Consider the following 20,748-nt stretch of genomic DNA (forward strand, 5'->3'; position numbering starts at 1 on the left):
CACAATGGCTGGAGTACACCGATCCCAAGCCAGGAGCCAGGAGCTTCTTCTGGTTCTCCCATGCGGGTGCAGGGGCCCAAGGAGTTGGGCCATCTTCTACTGCTTTTCCAGGCCACAGCAGAGAGCTGGGTTAGAAGTGGAGCAGCCGGGACTTGAACTGGCACCATGTGGGAGGCTGACACTGCAGGCGGTGGCTTTTCCCGGTACGCCACAGTCACATCTTTGAAACCTCAAAAAAACTCTTCTCAGAATCCTACCCCAGACTCAGTGCAGGTTCTCTGTGGGTAGCAGATTCCCGCATTAAGAATCCAGCTGTTCCTTCTGCACACATTCACTGAGTACGCTCCCTCCTGAACACAAAGAGCAATCAACTGAGAGAGCTCCTGCCAGGGAGGTGCGTGGGGTCTTGTGGAACAGCATAGCCAATAGCCATGGAACAACATAGCCAATAGCCACACATACACACACACACACGCATACTGACACAGTCTCTGGCCACCGACTGTGCTGCCTGTGAGGAAGACAGCTGACCTGGAATGGGAGCCTTCTGGGAGAAGGGGCAGGTCAGCTGAGACCTGAAAGATGACTAGTAAGGACTGGGCTTCACGGATCCCTCCCTGGGTGAAGTGAGGTCTGCATACCTGTGTTTGCGAGGAAGGATGCTGGGAGGGAAGATGGGTCAAGAGGATGAGTGTGGGGGAAGGAAAGGACTTGCCGAGATCAGCTAAGATCAACTTCTCATGCGTAATTTTATTAAGGCTGGGCCCTCTATGGAAAGGATATGGAAAAGTCTACCGAGCAGCAGTAAGTTCTAGCAGCTGTATATATGGAGCGGAAAAGCGATTCTTGAAGCACTTCTTCTTAGAAGTGCTAAAATTGCTGTGTTTTTAAGTCTTAAAAGATTCTACTGTTCTCTATGGAAAGGGAAGTGAAAGCAAAAAACAAGACAATAGTAAAGTGCCCTAATGAAAGTAATTAGTATTCTTTTGTTCCAAACTTGGGAACATCCTGAAAGTAAACATCAGGAGGTTAATGTCTCCATGGAGATTTTGCTGAGTTCAAGAGGAGGTGTAACAACAACAACAACAACAAGAAACCTGTCTGAGCTATGACTTCATTAAGTTAAAGATTTCTTAAAAAGTTTCACTGCCATTATGTCAGGGAAACACGTAAATCATAGCTCATTGTACTGGGTTCAAGAGGTGCAGGCCTTGCTCTAGGGTAGTTCTGCACATCAGAGAACAAGCTCTTGATCCCGAAGAAACCACATTCTTCACATTCGGTGGGCAGGTAATTACGGTGTGGGTAGTGTATCCTTCGTTATGAAAATATTATAAAACATATTTGGAATGAAATGCAGTATTAGATTTTCCCTTTTACACATTTTCTTTGACTCTAACCATAGCAATTAGGGCTGCTCTGAAATTGTTTTTAGCTACTAGAAAAACAAAGCACCACCCTCTGAAAAAAAGGGGTCTTTTTAACTCTTCAAGGAATGGCCAATCGTTTGGGCTGCTGGGGCCTTGCTTTCGAGTTGGAGAAATAATATTAGACAGTCATAAAGAGAGATTCCTAAGCAGAACACACAAACGCTGCTTTATGGACTGGCTTTCCTTGAGTCTCTCCCTCGTCAGCTCAGCACAAGCTTTTTTGGTTTTGTTTGTAGTGTAGTGTCACTGCCAGTTGCGCCACCTTCTGAGTCTTCCGCAGGGCCAAGCAAGATAGGAAAAGGAGGGCTCCTCCCCAGGGCCGTCCAGCTGCCACCCACCCTCCTGTCCACCCCCGGGCTGGTCACCTCCCGGCAGCCTCGGAAAGGCCGTCTCTGAACTCGGTGATTCATGCCTAGAAATGCCACCATACACTGCAAGCAGGGCTTGAGCCACTTGGGCCAGTAAAACCAACAGTAGAAAAACAAGTCCTGGGAGCCTGAAAGTCCCTACAATGCCGCCGTGTCCCTTGGTGTTTTGGTTTCGTGTTTGTCTTTTGTTCTCAGAATCAGTTTTCATGTGAGGCAAGAGCATAAACAAAAATAAAAATGAGTTCTTAGGGGAATACTTACAACAAGTCTGTTTCTGTCTGGGGTTTACATCAGTGGCTTATTTATTTTTTTTAATGTGAGTGACTCATCTTTAAATGGGCGAGAGATTACTGTTAAAAACTAGAGACTAATTTTCTTTTTTCTTAAGGATCAAGCCCAATATTGGGTAGCTGATAGAGTTCAAATAGTTCGATGGCTAAGATTTCCAAGATAGTCCTTCTGTGACTGACTTGAGGGGAAAGATGATGCTTGAAAGCCCAAATAAATTTAAAAAATAAAAGCCTCCGGCAATTTTAAGTGACATAAGAATTTAACTTTTGGCCAGAGTTTCAAAGAGATTATCTTTGCTGAAATCATCACATGATGGAAAGTTGCCATGTAGAAAATATCAGAGTTACTAACTATTCTAAACATAGCAATTTCTTTTTAAGTAGAAAATGAACACAGTAAGAAAAATAGGCTTTCCATCAGGAAAAGAAACCTCCCAGTCCAGTCCCTTCCTGCTCCCTGCCCCAGAAAACATAATCTTTTAAAACCCTAACGACAGACACACGAAGCACACATGCTTTCATTTCTAATTGATGATTTTATTAAGATTTAATAGTTTACAATTAAGATGAATATTTCAAGATTATAGCAAAACCCACACCGTTCCCGATGTGCTCTTTTGTTCTAAATCTGTCATTAATGTTTTTGGTCCACTTTTTTTTCCAGAGAGAACTTAATTAAAAGAGCAGGTTTGGTTGGCACACAAAGCCTGTTTTGAATCCTTCCCCGTGCAGGCTCCATTCCCTCTCCCTTCCTCTCCCTCTCCGAAGATGGATTCTCCTCAAGACAAGCACATGATCATCAAACGAAAGCTTAAAAGTTAAGAAACTTCTATAGCAGTTGACAAGGTTGACATTTCATTAACTTGTTGGTTCAGCCTTCAAATGATTTTGTGTGGCAAAGCACCCACTATTTGGAGTTTACAGCTTTTTGTCCTTCCTTCCCTCACAGACTACAGTCATGTTTAATTTGGAATCTTGGCTCCTTTGGCAAATTAGCAATTAGAACAATTTTGTGGGAATATGTATATGTGTCATTAGTTTTCCTGCAAATTAATAGCGAGGGCAGAGGTCAGGCAGAAATTTTCCACTTGACTGCAGCTCCTCTATTGAGACTTGGCACTTGATTTTGGAATGGCCACAGCTGCTCTCAGCCACCCTCTTCCTCCAGGAACTGTCTTTTAATTAGTTTACCTCATAGCCATCATTACAAATATTACTGCCTCCCCTCCTCGAAATAAAATTACTGTTTCTACAAAATATTCCAGTGACATCTTGCACCACTGCACATGGATGGTGGGGTCACCCGAATGCAGCATTTAATCATTAGATCACCTCCATCCGCGTCTCCTAATTAGAGTCCTTACAATACATTTTTATCTGGTAATTAGCTGAGATTGGCTGCTTCCTCTGTGGCTTATTAGAGACAGCCCAGCAGTGGGTGTGAATCATGGTGTCATTTGTCAAGCCTGGTAAACCCCCTCTCTGCTCTCTTCTGGCTCAGTGTTTATTTCCACTACCTAGGTGCCAAAGCACCCAGAAGATTCTTCCTCATCTTTCTCCTTGTCGACTGCTAACCTGGAGGGATTTTTTTTTTCTGCTACTTTTGTTGGTAGCAATAGTCCTAGTGCTGAGACCTTTGTAAAAACGTACAAGACTCAAATTCTTTTTGCATTTGATTGATACTGGGGATTTGTCTGTTGGTCTTAGATATCAGTACCCCCCAAAATGAGTCTGCCCCAGCCTCATGTTGCCATGACTTTATTTCTGACACACTAGATGCGGTGATCTTCCTCACAAAACTGGAACAGACGTGCATGTTCTTTAAAGGCAGAGAGAGAGATCTGCTGGCTTACTCCCCACATGCTGGCAGTAGCTGGGGGTGGGGAGGGAGATGGGGGGAGGTGAGGGGAGGCAGGCCAGGCTTCAGCCGGGAACTCCATCCAGGTCTCCCATGTGGGTGGCAGGCACAAAAGTACTTGAGCCATCACTTACTGCCTCCCAGAGTGCGCACACGGCAGGAAGCAGGATCGGAAGCAGAGACAGGACTTGAGCCCAGGCACGCTGATAGGGGTGGGCATCCCAAGCTGTGGCATACTCACTATGCCCACCTCCATATTTGTTAAGGACATTTATAGCTAATTTTCACTACATTTTTAAGGTGGCCACAATGTTTAGGATCCTGTTCTTAAGCTGAAAAGAGAAGCCAAGAAGTGGAATCAGTCCTGGGAATATTTTTGTGGTTATCGTGTACATTTGTCTTTGACCAATCTCTGCTTTTAATGGTGAGCTCTTCAAGGATATCAATCATGTGTTTTATTCCTGTTTCCATTATTACAGGACCTTCTGACTTATATTTGCTCAGTAATACTTTTTGAATGTTATTTGTAACAGAGATAATAGCTAGTCATTGAATCCTTTTCACAAATGAGCACACAGAGAAGTCAAACCAGTTAGTGTTTGTTTTTCCCATTAACCAAGTATAAGATGATCAATCTGGACAAGAACCACACAAGTTGCGGTTTGACTGTGGGTTTGAGTTGGGAACATGAGAAAGCTTTTTAATCTCTCCAAGCCTCAGTTTGCTTATCTCTAAAATGTGGGGAAGAACACCTCAAATCAGCGATGGTATGAGAAAGGAAAGAAACCACCAAGTGGCAGGTGTTCTAAACCAGGACTCTGGAACTGATCTCCGTGACTCCACAGCAGCGTCTGAATGATAAAGGTTATGTGCTTAGGACCTTTCTGCATGAGTCTTGTCCACCCATTGCTCGTGCTGATGTGTTCTCGTACTTTTCTCGGGCCTGGTCAGTGAAGAAGGCCCGTGTCCAAGACCGGGTCAGCCCCAACTCCTGTCGGTGGGCTCCCCAGCACCGCCCCGCTACACTGTTGTTAGCACTTAGTTTGCGAATGTGTGCCATGAAGTCAGGTTGCCAGCTCGATTGAAAAGAGCAACTCCGAGCATATGCCCAGCCTGCTGGGGGATCTGTGAAGGTAGTGCCATCTCCGTAGCCTGCTGTCCTCCGCACTGAGGTCTGCGGTTTCTGCTCAGGGAACAATCCAGGCTGAAGATAAGAAGGAAAGCACAACTCAAGGTTCTCGACTGCCAGCATCATGTTTACACTTCCCATTAATATTTCCTCAGCTATATTTGATTGTCATTTTCTTCCCTTGGAACTCCCCTCATTGAGGATTCTGCTGGCCTTTTCACTATTAGAGTATGGAGTAAGAATCGTCTCCACCAGTGGAACCCTTTGAAGCTCTTCATTGGTTGTGGTCTCAGAGGAATCTCATTTGGAGTACCTTACACAAACAGTGCCTGTACTTCAAACTGAATGTAGCGGTGGTGAAATCCCGACTGCTTACGGGAATGCAAAATCCTCAGTGAGACAAGGTTACGAAGGGCTGAAGATTCGTGGATTTAGGGGAGGTTCTATGTATCTAAGATAACAATTCTGTGCAAATGGTAACAAATACGCTAAAAACGGTTCTTCAGCATTTCCAGGCTTAACATAATATTTCTGTTGCAACAAAATTTGAAAAAGGGCTATTCCTTCTAGTATTCATAGAAATAGCACTTGGAGGCAAAGGTAAAATAGATAAATCAAAATAGCATTCATTTTCTTCAATACTATTCCTAGTAAATAATACTCATTTCCTTACTTAATGTAGACTGTTTCATTTTACAGCCTGTTCACAATTTAAAGGGAAATTTTTTTTTTTTGCCACCTTTTAAAATGAATAGATTCTGATCCTATATTGATAGAGGCTAATGAAGATTACACAAAAAGCTTTAAAATACCAATGTCTGCCAGCTGATTGAAATGATGGCTTATCAGGTCTGTGCCAATCTATTTAATATGAGATATAGGCCATTCCCATCATCAGTGAAATCTCTATGCTGGAATTGAGTAGTTTATCCTTGTGCTGTCCAGTGTGGTAGCTACAAGGTCACGTGACATTGTTTTGATTCATCAGGGTTTAATTTTAATTACAATTAAGTAAAAATGGTTTTTCAGATGTGCCAGCCCAGAACAGAAAGTTATTTTCTGTTGGACTGCCGAGGTCCAACAGAAATGCATTCCAAGTGGTGTTCCCTCAAATACTTGTCTTTGCTGGTGGCTCTGAGAACTCCATCTCCCTCTCGGAGGCTTAGCATGCTTAGTAGGCTATTAAAGAAGGTGAGATGTCACGATTACAGACCCGTCGGTGCTGCAAAGCTTCATAATTTCACTAGGCTGGGTAACCCCTCTGTGTCTGTCAACACCCGTTTAGCAGCTTTCGGAAAACACCTGTCTCACTGCAAAGAGGGGAGAACAATGCAAGAAGCCTCTCAGAGTAAATACTGAAATGAATTGTTTCCACACTCGCCTTGCTTTTCGGTTGATTGTAGACATAGCTACTTAGAAAAACAACACTGCCAGGCGTCCACTGTCTTACTCTTGCTTTCTTGGTTACTGTGTTTTCCTCAAGGTCTTCCTAATCAGTGTTCTTTCCCTCGCAGCTGAATCTGGTGTCAAGCGTCACGCTCTCCAAGTCCGCATCAGAGGCTTCTCCACAGAGCTTACCTCATACTCCAACGACCCCCACCGCCCCCCTCACTCCCGTCACCCAAGGCCCCTCTGTCATCACCACCACCAGCATGCACACGGTGGGGCCCATCCGCAGGCGGTACTCAGACAAATACAACGTGCCCATTTCTTCAGGTAGCTACTCCATGTTTGCCTCGTGTCAAAGTATAATCTGCAATTCTTGTTGATCAGCCTCTTTTTAAAAAGTGATAATTAATAGGACAATGATTCTTATTTAGCAGATATTGCGCAGAACCAAGAATTTTATAAGAACGCAGAAGTTAGACCACCATTTACATATGCATCTTTAATTAGGCAGGTAAGTAAATAATGCGGTTTGTGAAACTATATCAAAAGGTGTACGTGTACGTGGATATATTATATTGATGAAGTAGATTTAAAACCGTTTAGTATGCAAGCATGCTAAAACCTTTTCTATAAGGTTTTTTAAAACTGCAATATATAACATAATTGCTTTTGATTAAGTATTACAATACGATGTGATTATTAGGAAATTCATTTCACACAACAGTGAAAATGAGCCTGTTTAAAGATGGCAAGTCAATTATCACAAGCTACAGTAATCTCTGATCCCTAGAATTAATCTGAGCTCTAAATAATTACTGAGCTTTAATCAGCTAGTGAAATGTTTTGCATTTCTCTTTGATTCTGCTTTATGAATGACTAATAAATTAATATTTCTGTATGGAAACAGAAATAAAAACTCAAAACAATTAGATAATTCCATTTTGAATTTTGCTATTGAACTGTTAAATACAACCATTAATCTTAGATCATTTTGTGAAACCTTTCTTAAGGTTTAGCTCTGAGTCACAGTTTATATTTTCAAAAAACTGTATAATAACAATTTTGCTGATTTGGTCATAAATTATCTTCTGCTGTTGCTTTGTGCTTTACAGGCCATTCTCGAATCTCCAGAAAAGCAGCTAACACTAAATGAAATTTATAACTGGTTCACACGCATGTTTGCTTACTTCCGGCGCAACGCAGCCACGTGGAAGGTAAGCAAGCCTTCTGTCAGGCCTGGTCCATCCTGGGTCTTGACTTTTATAGCAGAGTCTGCTTTTAATAAGATGCGGTTTTTGGTCTACTAGGAAGTTACATTTATATGGTTTGGATACACACAAAGTGGTCAATCTATAGGAATATGTGAGATTTCAAAAAGTTACTGGAAAATGTGTATTATGACAAAAAACTATTCATGAATTTCAAAAGTTTTTTGCACCCAAATGAACTGTCTTAATTCCATTTTCCAAAACTTTTCGAAGTATCCCCTATTTTTTTGGGAAAATAGTCTGACTGTGGTTAAAATGCTTGGATGGAAGACTCTCGTTACACTGGCATCAGATGTGTGGATGGAACAACCAGTAAAATTACCTCTTTCTGGTTGCAGTATTTAGGAAAGGGAGATGATACTGTTGCCCACCAACTTCATACTGTTAGGTCTTTAACCACAGCTGGTACTTGCATGTATACAGAGATCACTTTCTCACCATTAGGAACCTGGAGAAATGAACCCACAAACCTGACCCAGCTTTCATTGGATTAAATCATGAGACTGCCCCTCAGAGGTCCATGCATGCTTCTAAGTTATGAAACCTGATTCTCACATCCATCGTTATCTGTTGGGTGCCCACAATAATTGGGATCACATGGCACACCTCATTCCCAGTTCAGTAGTTGATTCATAGATTCCATTAGTATGTATCCTGTTGGATTAGGATAAGCAATAGTGTTTGAAATTTCCCACTTTGAATACCTTGGTGTCTTATTTTTGCATATAAAAGAGGGCAAGTACATGCTGACACTTGTATTTTTTTTTACCTGAAATTTTTGTAATCCCTAAACTCCAAAACATTTAGACACATTGAATGCAAAGATCTTAAGATATTTTTACATGTAATTAGTGTAAACAGGATAGGTATTTACTACAGGATGCCAAGAACACTTGATTTGCTTGAAATAAATGCCTTTTATTTTATATGGTAGAGAAACAAAAGCAAAACCAGAGCACACAATTCTTTTGTTAAATCCTTGACAAATTAGCATTTTAAAAGAAAAATGCACATAACCATAGAATTAATTTATCAGTTTATGGCCCAAATTATCCTCCTGCTTCCATTAAGACACATGGGCGCTGAAGGATGCCTGTGTTCAAAATCTTCCCTCTTTCCCCTTAGCCTGCCTTGGGAGATAAAATACAAAGAAAGAATCTTTAGAATGCTTAAAAAAATTCAGGTAGTAGACGCATGAAGCAGACATTTTCTTCAAATTGCCTTTTATAAATAGCAAATGATCAAATTTAAAAATAATTACCAGTTGCAAATATAATACTTAAGCTCAGATCTTCAGATTTAACTTCTCCATTTTTGCAAACTGCAGGAAAAGTGTCATTAATATAAACAACCCTAGATGAAGTACTTAATGACTCATAAATACGTGTAATTTTCTCTACGTGTCCTTATTTGTACTGTGCTCTTAGACAAAAGATGAAATGCCCAGCTAAAGTCATGACTGAAAAGAGCTTACTCATCTTTCTTGAAAACTGTTGATTTTTTCGTTGCCTTCTGCTTCGATGTGCAGTTGTGGAAAACAAAACTTAAGTTTTGACTTTGCGTCTTTACTGGCACGGCTGTCTTATTCAGCCAGGTCTGCAGCCGTCCTTATCAGAAGTGGCTCCTTAGAGCTCTTTCAGTTCTATTCATGTTGGTACTTTACTTTAAAACACTAGAACATGATTAGGCTTAGCGGTGTTGCTTTCTTTCCCAGTTGTGTCTGCTCTATGTATAGATGCTGTCTGGATTTTTAAAAGGAAATTTTAAAGGGTTTATTTGTTTATGCCTCCCCAGTGTTGCACCAAGTGATAACAAGAGTCCTGCAGCATCCCACACTATGTTTTTGTACGATATAAAAAAAGGAAAATGGTTCAAGCCTAGCCTAAAAATGTATATGCAAAGAAATTTGACCAGTCAGGTGTAACTGACACTCCAAATGTTCTCAGTTTTAGAGACTTTTGTTTGTAAGCAAATCCATTAAACCTTCTGCAATCAGAAGTATCCTTTATTAGTCACCTACCCCAAATATGCTGACTTTATAAAAAACTCTAGGGGAATCTTTCCTGTGGACTCTGCTTGCAAGCAGTTCATGACACCAGGTAATACTAAATGTTCCATATCAGAAAAGAAAACTCAGGCAACTGTGATTATCCAAACACGGAAACATCTTTCAAAGCATCAGGATTTGCCAACTTCAAGGCTAAACCAGGAAGGAGAATCTACAGGTGGTAGAAGGGAACAGGTGCAAAATGAGCGCATTAGCACTGTTGCTGGAGTTGAGCAGAGGCTCGCAAGATAGGTGAGGTGTGATGTGAGTGCATCAACTTCTTGTGCTCCAGTGAATCCCCTACTTACTCCAGAGAAGAAGAAAATTTCAAGTAAATGACACGAATCCCTTTGTCATAGCTTTATGTCTAATGTTGAGCCCGGACCAGTAAGTTCAACCAGCCAGGCCCAAAGAAAGCAAGCCCTGCTCTGCTCGCTTCTCTGCCCAGTAAGGCTTGGTGGATTTTTCTGAACCTCAAAGGAGAGAGGACACACTAAAAGCCCACAAACCTTGAGTGCACATCCTCGTCTTTAGTGGATTATAGATGTCAAAGGTCTAAGTTTAGGGATGACTAGAAATTTCTCTGAACCATAAGAAAGAAACATGTGCCAGTGAAAACCATTAACCGCAGGAATGTCATCATTTTGTCATTGAGAGTTCTTTCTATTCATTGGTTCCTGTGGCATTTACTCAGTTAAGATCGTTATCCATAGTAAGCGCCAACTTTCATATGATTCGGGAAGGTAAGACATAGCTTGATGGGTGGATAGTGATCTTGTTGGCTACAAGAGGAAATAATCTCAATGGTAAAATCCAATTTAGCATTCTTCTTAATAAGACCCATGGAAATATTTAAAATCAGAAACTGTCTTGTATTTAGCAGTGTTAATGCCATTTTTAAAAATGATTTAAAAGAAAAACCCAAACTACCTTTTTTCTGTTTACAAAATGGGAGGTAGATGGGTTTAAAATGGACAATTTTACGCTTTACAAGTTTCTGTATTTGAAGTCATAGTAATATTTCAGATTGGTACAGTGAAACTGATTTTGGGCTTGTATGCTTATTATAAAATATTTCCACTGCTTAGATACTGTCAGACTGGGCTAAAACGCCAGCGTGCCATGGAGTCATGATTGTGGTTTTTCACTGGAAAGGGCATCCTCAGCTACAAGGATGTCCTCCACGGGGGTGGCAGTTCCAGCTCTGGGGGATGGGCTTACAGAATATGGACTGTTAGGCTGAATTTACTGCTGTTTTTGGTGTCTTTTCTTATGGAAAATGTAAATGTTCTCTCTTTTATACTTGCTGCAGAATGCAGTGCGTCATAATCTTAGTCTTCACAAGTGTTTTGTGCGAGTAGAAAACGTTAAAGGGGCAGTATGGACAGTGGATGAAGTAGAATTCCAAAAACGAAGGCCACAAAAGATCAGTGGGTACGTCCACCATGTTTGAACTTCTTAGCCTAGCTTGGATTGTGCTAACAAGTATAATGTAGAGGCTTTGGCTGCTAGATGGTGTTAGACCAAAGAAGTGGTTTCACGTTGTCTCAGTTAAGGGAAGCAAAAAAGCATTTCATCCCTCCTGTTTTGTATACCCACCAGTCCCCTGCCCTGCTTGCTGGTCTTTGTTGCATCACATGCTAGTAGCTTTTAGGTGGCAATGCATATTAACCCTCACAAACCATTGGCTTATGCTTATTGCATTTTATTTTCTTTTTCCTGTTCCCTGTATTGGATGTCTGTTCTGCCCCCAACCCCGTCTCCTTTTGTTGCCACTTCATCTCCTTTGCTGCTGCTCCTATCCCAGGGTGCCATTCGCACCAACCTCTCACTGCATAAGTGCTTTATCAGAGTAGAGGATGAGTTTGGGTCCTTTTGGACAGTTGATGATGAAGAGTTTAAACGTGGCCGCCATATTCAACGAGGCCGTCCTCGCAAATACTGCCCCGATGAAAACTTTGACGAGCTTGTCGCACAGTAAGAGCCTTTACTTGCTTTTTGTTTTTTTTTTCTGCTGTTGCTTTGGCTTTGCATGGTTGACTCATCCCATGTAGTTTTGCATTTCACCAAGTAGCAGTGCCACAGCTTTCTGCAATGAAACTAAATGGTGTGATTTGTACATGTATTTCTCTTGTTTCTCTTTGGAACACCAGTGCCTTTGAATAATGCTTTTTTGACGTCTTTAATGCAAATATCGGTTGTATTTGGATTCAGCAGCTTACAGCGACCCTATCACTAAGCACTTTAGTGTAACCATTAATTCCTCCAAATAAAAAGGAATACTTGTTTATAGAATTAACACGTGTATCTACTGGGGTAAATTTCTTATTAGGTGGCTAAGAGTATAACTGTAATGAAATGAATGATGACAATGTTCCCAGCATAGGAAAGTAACGAGGCTACTCATAAACGCAGGCAGTTTCCTACTGGAAGCCATTCTTGTCCCTCAGTATCTCTTGTACAGTTCTCTAGTATTTTTATTTCACTGAGCTAGAAGTTTTCTCAGCAATGGTCTTTTGGCTTCCTTTGGTCAGGTGACAGAGACAGCACCCAATGTGCTCACACCTCCCAGATCTGATTGTGCAGTCTCCTGGCAATAAGTACAACGCCCTGGAGAGCTTAAGAGCCTCCTGCCATCCCTCTAGCAGTCATTCTAGAGTCCAGACCAGGACGCTGCTTAAAGGCCCAGGATCTTCCAGCTCACTTCCGCTGCCACTTCCCTGACTTCCAGCTGGAGCAGGGCGCCTGGTAAAAAATTGCAGACAGCTCTCTAGAGGGAGTACCTAGGCTCGCTGCTACTTCAGCCAGACTTCTACGCTCAGTGTCCTTGAGTAGCAAACTCTGTCCTCAGAGGTGTCCGCCCAGGCCGGCCCCGTAAAACAGGAGAGAGGAGGAAAAGCCCAACTTTTGATTATGTTAATGGGGAAACTGCTGATTTGGAAGGCTACCAGGCAGCTTAAAACAACTTAGCTAGGAACTCCGGGGTCGACTGCATTTAACTCTGAGTTTTTATCTTTTTCTTATACAGTAACCCTTCCCTTATTAAAAACATGCAGAGCAGCCACGCCTACTGCACACCTCTCAATGCAGCTTTACAGGTAAGATTAATGGCCGTCCTGAATATGCAGCAGAGGCGCATGTCTCCCCCACTCATTTCAAAATATATTAGCCTCGCTCTAATTAGATATTAAATTTTAATTCCGTTAAACTTTTTTCTTAAGTGCACAAAGCATCGTACTCCCTGGAGGCAAACACATCGGGCTGCTTCAGCATTAGCGGGATGCTTAGCATTTTGAATATTGTGGCAAAAAAATTAAAAGTTCACTTATTAATATTTATCAGCAGTATCATAATTTCCATCCTCTTATTTCAGAATTTCACTTGAGGCAAAAATACCACAAGTGTAATTACTCTAGCACAGCTATTAATGTGCTGGATGATAGGCCACTGCATCACATGACCTTCTATTGTTCACGGGTTTAAAGCGAAAGCAGAGCTTTGTATTTCTTCTTCTTTTAAAGTCGCTTTCAGCATCTTGTCTTTTGTCCAGGGGGGAGGAGCTGGGTTTGTTTCACTTTGTAAAAGTACGCTGTTTTTCTTTAAAACAATAGAGGCGCTTAAGACGACTCTTTAGGTTCCGAGCAGATTATGGAAGATTACATAACTCTCCCAGCACAGAATGTTTGTTTCCCATTGCAAACCAAGCACTTGTTACATCACCAATGACCCTGAGGGAACTGAGACACCGATTCTGAGCAGGAGGCAGATTACGCCCAGATAGGAGCAGCCCTGCTGCCTAGCGAGCCTTTTATTTCTTGCCTTTCTCAGTTACTACACAGCAAAGTCACCTCTTCAGTGAATGGAATATTCCAGTGTCACTCCATTAAAGTACCTGAACGTGGTACTGAAGTACCCCTGAAGAGCGCGGTGTCTCTGTGGCCAGAGCGCCTTGTTTTGGATGCTCTCCAGGCTGTTCTGGACAACAAGTCAAGGGACTCCCGATAATACTTAAATGCCATATTCTACAGACAAGTGCGACATTTGACAGCACGCATTTTCAGTGGGAGCTGCGGCACGCTGAAGTTGGTTCTTAGATACAATGTTTTGTGCCCGTCCCAAGGGCCATAATGCAGGAGAGGAGGGCACACGTGGAGAAACAAGAGTCTGAAAAGGAACAGTACTGAGAAAATAGTTGAGAGCCACAGCATTATGGGAACAGGACGAGGAGAAAGAGATCCTGCCAGAGCTCTAGGAGCCATCACATCAATATTTATTGAGGCCGGCGCCGCAGCTCACTAGGCTAATCCTCCGCCTTGCGGCGCCGGCACCTGTCCCGGTTGCCCCTCTTCCTGTCCAGCTCCCTGCTGTGGCCAGGGAGTGCAGTGGAGGATGGCCCAGGTGCTTGGGCCCTGCACCCCATGGGAGACCAGGAAAAGCACCTGGCTCCTGGCTCCTGCCATCGGATCAGCACGGTGCGCCGGCCATTGGAGGGTGAACCAACAGCAAAGGAAGTCCTTTCTCTCTCTCACTGTCCACTCTGCCTGTCAAATAAATAAATTTTAAAAAGATAAAAAAAAATATTTATTGAGCACCTGCCCCGTGTCCTACCGAGCACCAGCAGTCTGAAGGCTCCCAAGAATGTTTCGGTTCCAGGGGCAAATTTACTGAACTTAGCGTTTCAGTAATTCTATTTATTTATTTTTAGTCTGAACCAAATTTAATACAAGAAACTACTTTCTGCATTTCTTTTAATTACTTGTAATTTACACAGTAACTTTAGAAAAGTAAATGAAAGCGTGCTTAGATGCCGCCACTGTAAATACCATTCATTAGGAACTTATTTTCCCTGGAGTCTTGTGAAGTGTGCATTTAAAGGCTGCTCTATCTGGAATAGTATTAAAATTACAAGTGCCTTTTACATTCATGAGGCAGAAAAAAATACCCCAACGATCCTCCGGTCCTCGGGATTCTCTTAACTGTGTGACTCATTTCAATTAGTGTACTTGATCATTAGAGAACCGTTCGTGTTGCCTCTTGAACACATTTGTCTTTGGCATCCTCTGCACCGTTTCTTTCCTGTGGTAGCCCAACACTGTCCTGCACGTTTCCAAGTGTTCTTGGGGGCCATAATGAGGCAAGGCAAATACCGATACAGATTCATCAGTTGAGGGGTGGCTTGTTTTCCCCTCCTCTGTGGGTTTGGATCCTTGATCAGCAGTCACACAGGACGACTTTCTGCTGTGCAAATTAAATAAAGATTCAACCAGCAGGCCTTCCTTTCCATTATCACCCATTTCCATTTTTTAAGGCAAGTAAAAATAATAGTGGAACAATATCTTTTAAAAAATTACTAGAGCAACATAATGCATGATATACAATTTATAAAATAGGACAGCAGAATTCACTACAGAAATAAAACATGGGACTTGGGACAGATTGCATTATGCTCTGAAAAAGTGGAGTAACTAAGGGTAACCATAAAGCTCCGTATTTATAGACTGCCTTTTCCCTGAGGATCTCGGAGTGGTTAATGTTCCAGAAGTGATGGTACTTACGGACTTGCGCACCATCACTTAAGCACCTTCTTTTTTTGGCAGAGGTGCCTGTTTGCTATGAAGCCACATACTGTGCACAGAAGCATTTATATAATTAAGTCCATTATAAAAACTGTAACCCACCTGCTCCTAAGAGATTATCAGCTACAAAAAAGAACTACTTTGTTAGGTATAAGCATTTGCTGAAAATCTGTCTAACCTTGGGCGGGTTGCTCTGATCACTTGCTCAACAAAGAGTGTTCACGAGGGGCTCTGTTGAGGCTCAGACTCCAGGATCTCTTTGCAGCCCCTTTGATCCCTTTATAAAGGGACAAGGCTGGTTTTCTTCAGTTACATCTTTCTTGTCTGTGAACCAAGGGATCAATATAAGTTTGCTTGCCTTTGGATGCCCTTCACCACTGTGGCTGTTGGGCCCATATCCTATGATTCCATCCTATTCAGAAATGGCCTTGACCTAGAATACTTGGAGAGCCAAGGAGAATACTCATCCCCAAGACTGTTAACCCTGTCTCTAGGGTGAACAGCGCATCCCAGTGAATACATTCTCGTAAACATTTTGTCTGGTCGGTTGACAATTTGCTAACAAAGCAATCTAGTGATGGCCTCACTTTTGCCTCATTCAGACTGCATAGTCGCAAAAGTAACTTGTGAGAGCTGACTTTGTGGTAATTCCAGTAGAAAGAGGCTTGGTTGGTGGTCTCAGAACTTCCATGGTTGGGAGAGGTGTGAGTACTGTACCTTCTCACATAAAGCCGGTTAAGATGCTTGTCCAGCTGCAGTTTGCAACAACAAAAAACCATACTTCTTGCAAGTATTCTGCCAAAAAAATGCTTTATTGCATTTACAAGAGAAAGTACTCGCTACAAATTATTTGACTAACTGGAGGGGAGTGGCAAGTGTTCAGAATTGCTATTCTTCAAAATAAATTCACATTTGGAAACAAAAACAGAATTCTTCTCCCTACATCCTACCCCCACTTTTTCAAAGGTGGCCATTAAACAAATTCACAAGCAGAGGGAAGGAAAAGCCATTGGCTTGTAGAGGGCCTAATGTTGAAACAGTCCACTGGCCAACACCAGGTTAGGTGAATGTTTACGGGTTTTCTAACACAGAATTGGTATCTGGTAAGCATTTCTGGCTTTTTTTCTTTTTGGATCATGTTTTCTCTACAGTGCCAGGATTTCTAGAGTAGCTTGGACTCTAGTATGATTGGCCAGTTAAAGTCACCATGCCAGATTGTCTTGCGATTGTTCTTTTTTTTTCCTTGAGGATGGAAAACCAGGCATAGTGTAGTTTGCAGGAGGACAGTTTTGGTAAATCGTGGCCTGATTATAGCCGCAAAGTTTTGAAAGTCTGTCCTCTTGAATAAAATGAAAAGTCACTGGGTCATTATCACTACCCAAATGAAACAAGTATGGATACTGTAGTCCTGTGGTATCATTGACGAGTGTTTGCATCTCAGAGTGGGTGGGTACTTTATTCAAACACAGGAGAGCAGGAAGTGAACAGTATCCCTCCCTGCAGTTTAGGGTTTTTTTTCATTTCCACACTTTTTTTGCTGACACTCATTTGAAGTGACTTTTGTCACCTTTAATATCGATGTACTTAGGCACCAAATATGATTTAGCGCTTCCTCTGGTGAGAGAATTTTTCTTTAGTTCTAAAAATCCCAAGTGATTGGTGTGAGCCTGAAAGATTGTGTGGTGTTACCTTCAACCAGTTATCTCAAAATATACTAAGCAGATTCAAGAATCATTAAAACAGAAATGATTGGAAGAGATGAAAATTGATTCCAAGTCTATAATCTCTTCCTTTTCTATAGGATCTAGGAGGTAAATGTTTATGGAAGTTCTCATAAATTTGAGTGGTGCAGCCAGGATAATCTGATCAAATCTCTAATATCCAATAGTGGAGTCATCAAAATGGATAAAGAAATGAAAATTCCATTATATTTCACTGTGATTTGGAAATATTCAGTTCAGTTCTTCTTGGGGAAAAAAAAAGGCTTGAGACATAAACCTCATATCAGATAGCCTTGTCTAAACCATGTGACTCTACCAAGCAGGGCCAAATTGAGTCTTTCTTTCCCACAGGCAGGTGGGTCCCCCAGTTAGCTCTTCAAAGCCAAGCTTTGATCTGGGTGGGGAGGGCACACACTTGGGGGTAGCAGTTAAGACACTGAAATGCATAAATACCTGGTTCAAGTCCCAGCTCCTCCACTTCTTATCCAGCTTTCTGCAGGATGTGTACCCTCCCAGGCAGCAGACGATGGCTCAAGTACTTGGGTCCCTGCCAGCCATGTGGGAGAATGAGACGGGTTTCTGGGCTCCGGACCTTGGCCTGCCTCTGTCCTGGCTGTTGAAACATTTGGCGAGTGAACCAGCAAATGGAAGATAAATCTCTCCCTCTCTCTCTCTCTGCCCTTCAAGTAAAAAGGAAACATTTTTTAAAAATATTTTTTTTATTTGAGACATAGAGTTACAGACAGGGAGAGGTCTTCCATCATCTGCTGGTTCACTCCCCAAATGGCCACAACAGCCAGAACTGGGCAGATCCAGATGCCAAGAGCTTCTTCAGGTCTCCCATGCGGGCGCAGGGGCCATCTTCCACCACTTTCCCAGGCCATAGCAGAGAGCTGGATTGGAAGAGGAGCACAGCCAGGACTAGAATTGGCACCCATATGGGACGCTGGTGCTGCAGACGGAGGCTTAACCTACTGCACCATAGCACCAGGCCCTAAAATGAAAACAATTTTTAAAAACCCACATATACCACCAGTCACAGTTAAAGGAAAATCCTTGTACACCTCTTAGAAACTTGGATTTGCTTCAGTGCTCTGATGTTAAATATGCCTAGATTTCAGTTTCCTTCTATTGCATAACCCTGTGTGTTCACAAGTTTTCCTTTGGTTTGACGGCAGGCTTCGATGGCTGAGAATAGTATACCTCTCTACACTACTGCTTCCATGGGAAATCCCACTCTGGGCAATTTAGCCAGCGCAATACGGGAAGAACTGAATGGGGCAATGGAGCATACCAACAGCAACGAGAGCGACAGCAGTCCGGGCAGATCCCCTATGCAAGCCGTGTGAGTACTGTCCACTCGAAAAGCCTTGGCTGCCAGGCCCCACCCAGCCGCTTTGTTTTATGTGTGCACAAGCCTTCCTGTGACCTCTGCATAGGCTTGTTTTATAATTTCTGATTTCCTAGGATCCAGGTAAAAGGTTGTGCTTCCAAAGAAATGTTTAGGTCAGTGTACATATGAAAAAGGGCAATCTGCTAACTTTCTCATAAAAATAGTTTTATCCTGCCCTAAAAGTGCATACAACAGTAAAGCGGGAGATAAATGCACTATTGCCGCCCTGTCCTGTTTTACATCTCAGGCCATTATTTAAGCCACACTGCCTTTTTCTCCTAAAACCAGTTTGTATCTCTATGCAAAAGTTTGTAATTAGTTCAACTTTCAGGCATGCTGAATCTAGCAGGGAGTAGAGGTGTTTACTTTTCTATGTGATAAGCCTCACCAAGAATGCAGGACTGCAGCATTATTACCAAGCATTAATGATGGCACAAATGAAAGGTGACGTGATTTATAGATTGCTCTTAAAATATCAAAAGGAAAATTAATAGGAGCATTACAGCAGCAGACGGCAGTGTAACGAGTGCACATACAACTGAATGAAGTGATGGGCAGCGGTTGCCCACGCCGAATGGGAATGGCACCGGGATCAGGCAAACCACAGGAACGGCCCAGCCACAAGGCCGAGATGCCCCTGGGGCCCAGGAAGAGCTTCAAAAGAGAAAAGAAACCTTATTATCCCAAATGATTTGATTTGCAGGGGGTGGTGTGGAAGGACATTCTTCCTTGTAGTCAGTTTCCGGGAAACTCTTGCCCACTTTAAGGGAGTAAGCCAGTTCAGCATTTCCAGTAGTGTCAGCTCCTCAAACGGGCCTCTTGTCTACCATTCTTCCTGAATTACTGATCAACATCTTATTTTAAGATGTGAGTGATGCGATGGAAAATATGACCTGTAGCAATTAGGAACAGAATGAACTGGCATCTAGTGACAAAGAAAAAATGCTATCTGCCAACATAATTGGAGGGTATAGGGGAATCTGAAATTTGATTTTCCAGCATTTGAATTTCATGCCCAACGTGCTTTGAAAAGGATCTTTGAAACATGGCAATAATCATTTTTAATTGATATGAACAGTCTCTTAGCATTTCCTTCACAACATTTTCAGATTGTGTTTATCTTTCACACTGCTGCGGCTGTGTTTCATCCTTTCTAAAGCAACCTGCTGTCTCCCCGACTTTATTGTTATCACAATCAGATTCATCTTTAAATCATTCTCAGAACAGAAGTATTTACTCAGATATTAAAGAAGTTCAGAGCAAATGTAAACTGGCATATAAGCAAATTCCATAAAAACTCATTAAAGCAAAATGTCTAAAGTTGCCGAATGGGAAAGATACTAGTTCTCATAATCTGTATACCTCTGAGGGTTAGCTGATGTATGTTCTTGTTATATGACACAAAGGTTGGCTGTTTAAAAAGAGACAATGTTTAAATACAAGCCTCCCAGGCAACAGTGTAAGGGGATGCTAATTTTGCTGTGCAAAATAAAATCACTATAAAGTTAATTTGTATAACAACTTTGTTTTCCGTGATGCTGGAGTTAAAACAATGTTTTACAGCAGTCATCATAATTTTTAAAAGAAACTGTATGAAGATGTCAAAATGCGTTGCTCAGTTTGCTAAGTGTAACTATGTGAACAGCAGACTCCCTGTGCCTATGACACCGGTAGTCTTTTTGACCATATACTTATCCAAAATGCATTACCCTGATGTGATGCAAACAGTGTTCAAGGGTTCCCATCGAACTTTGCAGCAGGGCTTACAGGACCTTGTTAGGATGGCAGCCCAGCTAATAGCTCCGTTGCAGCAGTTCAACTCTTCATTCTTGCTTTATCCATGACCCTCTAATACACTCTACTGCATTTGTCTCCTGAAACACTAGTCAACTTTATTTAAAAACTCTTGTCTTCCCAGAGTGGCTAAACCAAGGAATTACTCAGTTGGGAGGAAAGGGCAATGTGTGGCTTTGCAGCTACTCACTGGTTAGGCCTTTGGAGGCAGGTGCTAGAGAAAGCAAGCAGGGGTGGGGAGGGGTCTGCAGGGGAAGAAGGTGCCGTAGGTGAAGCACAGCAGCCTACGGAGTCTGTGTCTTAGCTGAAACTTACCTGACATGGAAATCTATTCTGCTCACCCCCTGAATCACTATAGGCTTCTGTCACTAAATTTGCCACTCAGATATCTGCGGGTCTGGAGAAATGTCCTGAAATTGAAATTAATAGCTAACATGATTGTGTTGGCAGGTTGTCACACAGATCTAGTCATTAGTATTTGCTGG

At 42.2% G+C, this 20,748-nt stretch overlaps 1 protein-coding gene across 25 annotated transcripts in view; it reads left to right on the forward strand.

Annotated features, from left to right (window-relative positions):
• The window catches only part of FOXP1 (forkhead box P1), a 464,888-nt gene that overhangs the window by 436,831 nt on the left and 7,309 nt on the right, over positions 1-20,748 (forward strand). For 15 of the 25 annotated variants that reach the window (XM_070050577.1, XM_017343958.3, XM_051852214.2 and 12 more), the window contains 6 exons: positions 6,590-6,791; positions 6,896-6,975; positions 7,577-7,678; positions 11,092-11,213; positions 12,808-12,877; positions 18,255-18,421. In XM_070050577.1, the coding sequence (XP_069906678.1) occupies positions 6,590-6,791; positions 6,896-6,975; positions 7,577-7,678; positions 11,092-11,213; positions 12,808-12,877; positions 18,255-18,421 (743 nt within the window). Of the gene's footprint in view, positions 1-6,589; positions 6,792-6,895; positions 6,976-7,576; positions 7,679-11,091; positions 11,214-11,586; positions 11,757-12,807; positions 12,878-18,254; positions 18,422-20,748 lie in introns of all 25 variants that reach the window. The other 10 variants (XM_051852212.2, XM_070050583.1, XM_070050590.1 and 7 more) reach the window with 2 other exon arrangements.

This window comes from Oryctolagus cuniculus, chromosome 10 (genome assembly GCF_964237555.1).
Source record: "Oryctolagus cuniculus chromosome 10, mOryCun1.1, whole genome shotgun sequence".
NCBI lineage: Eukaryota > Metazoa > Chordata > Mammalia > Lagomorpha > Leporidae > Oryctolagus > Oryctolagus cuniculus.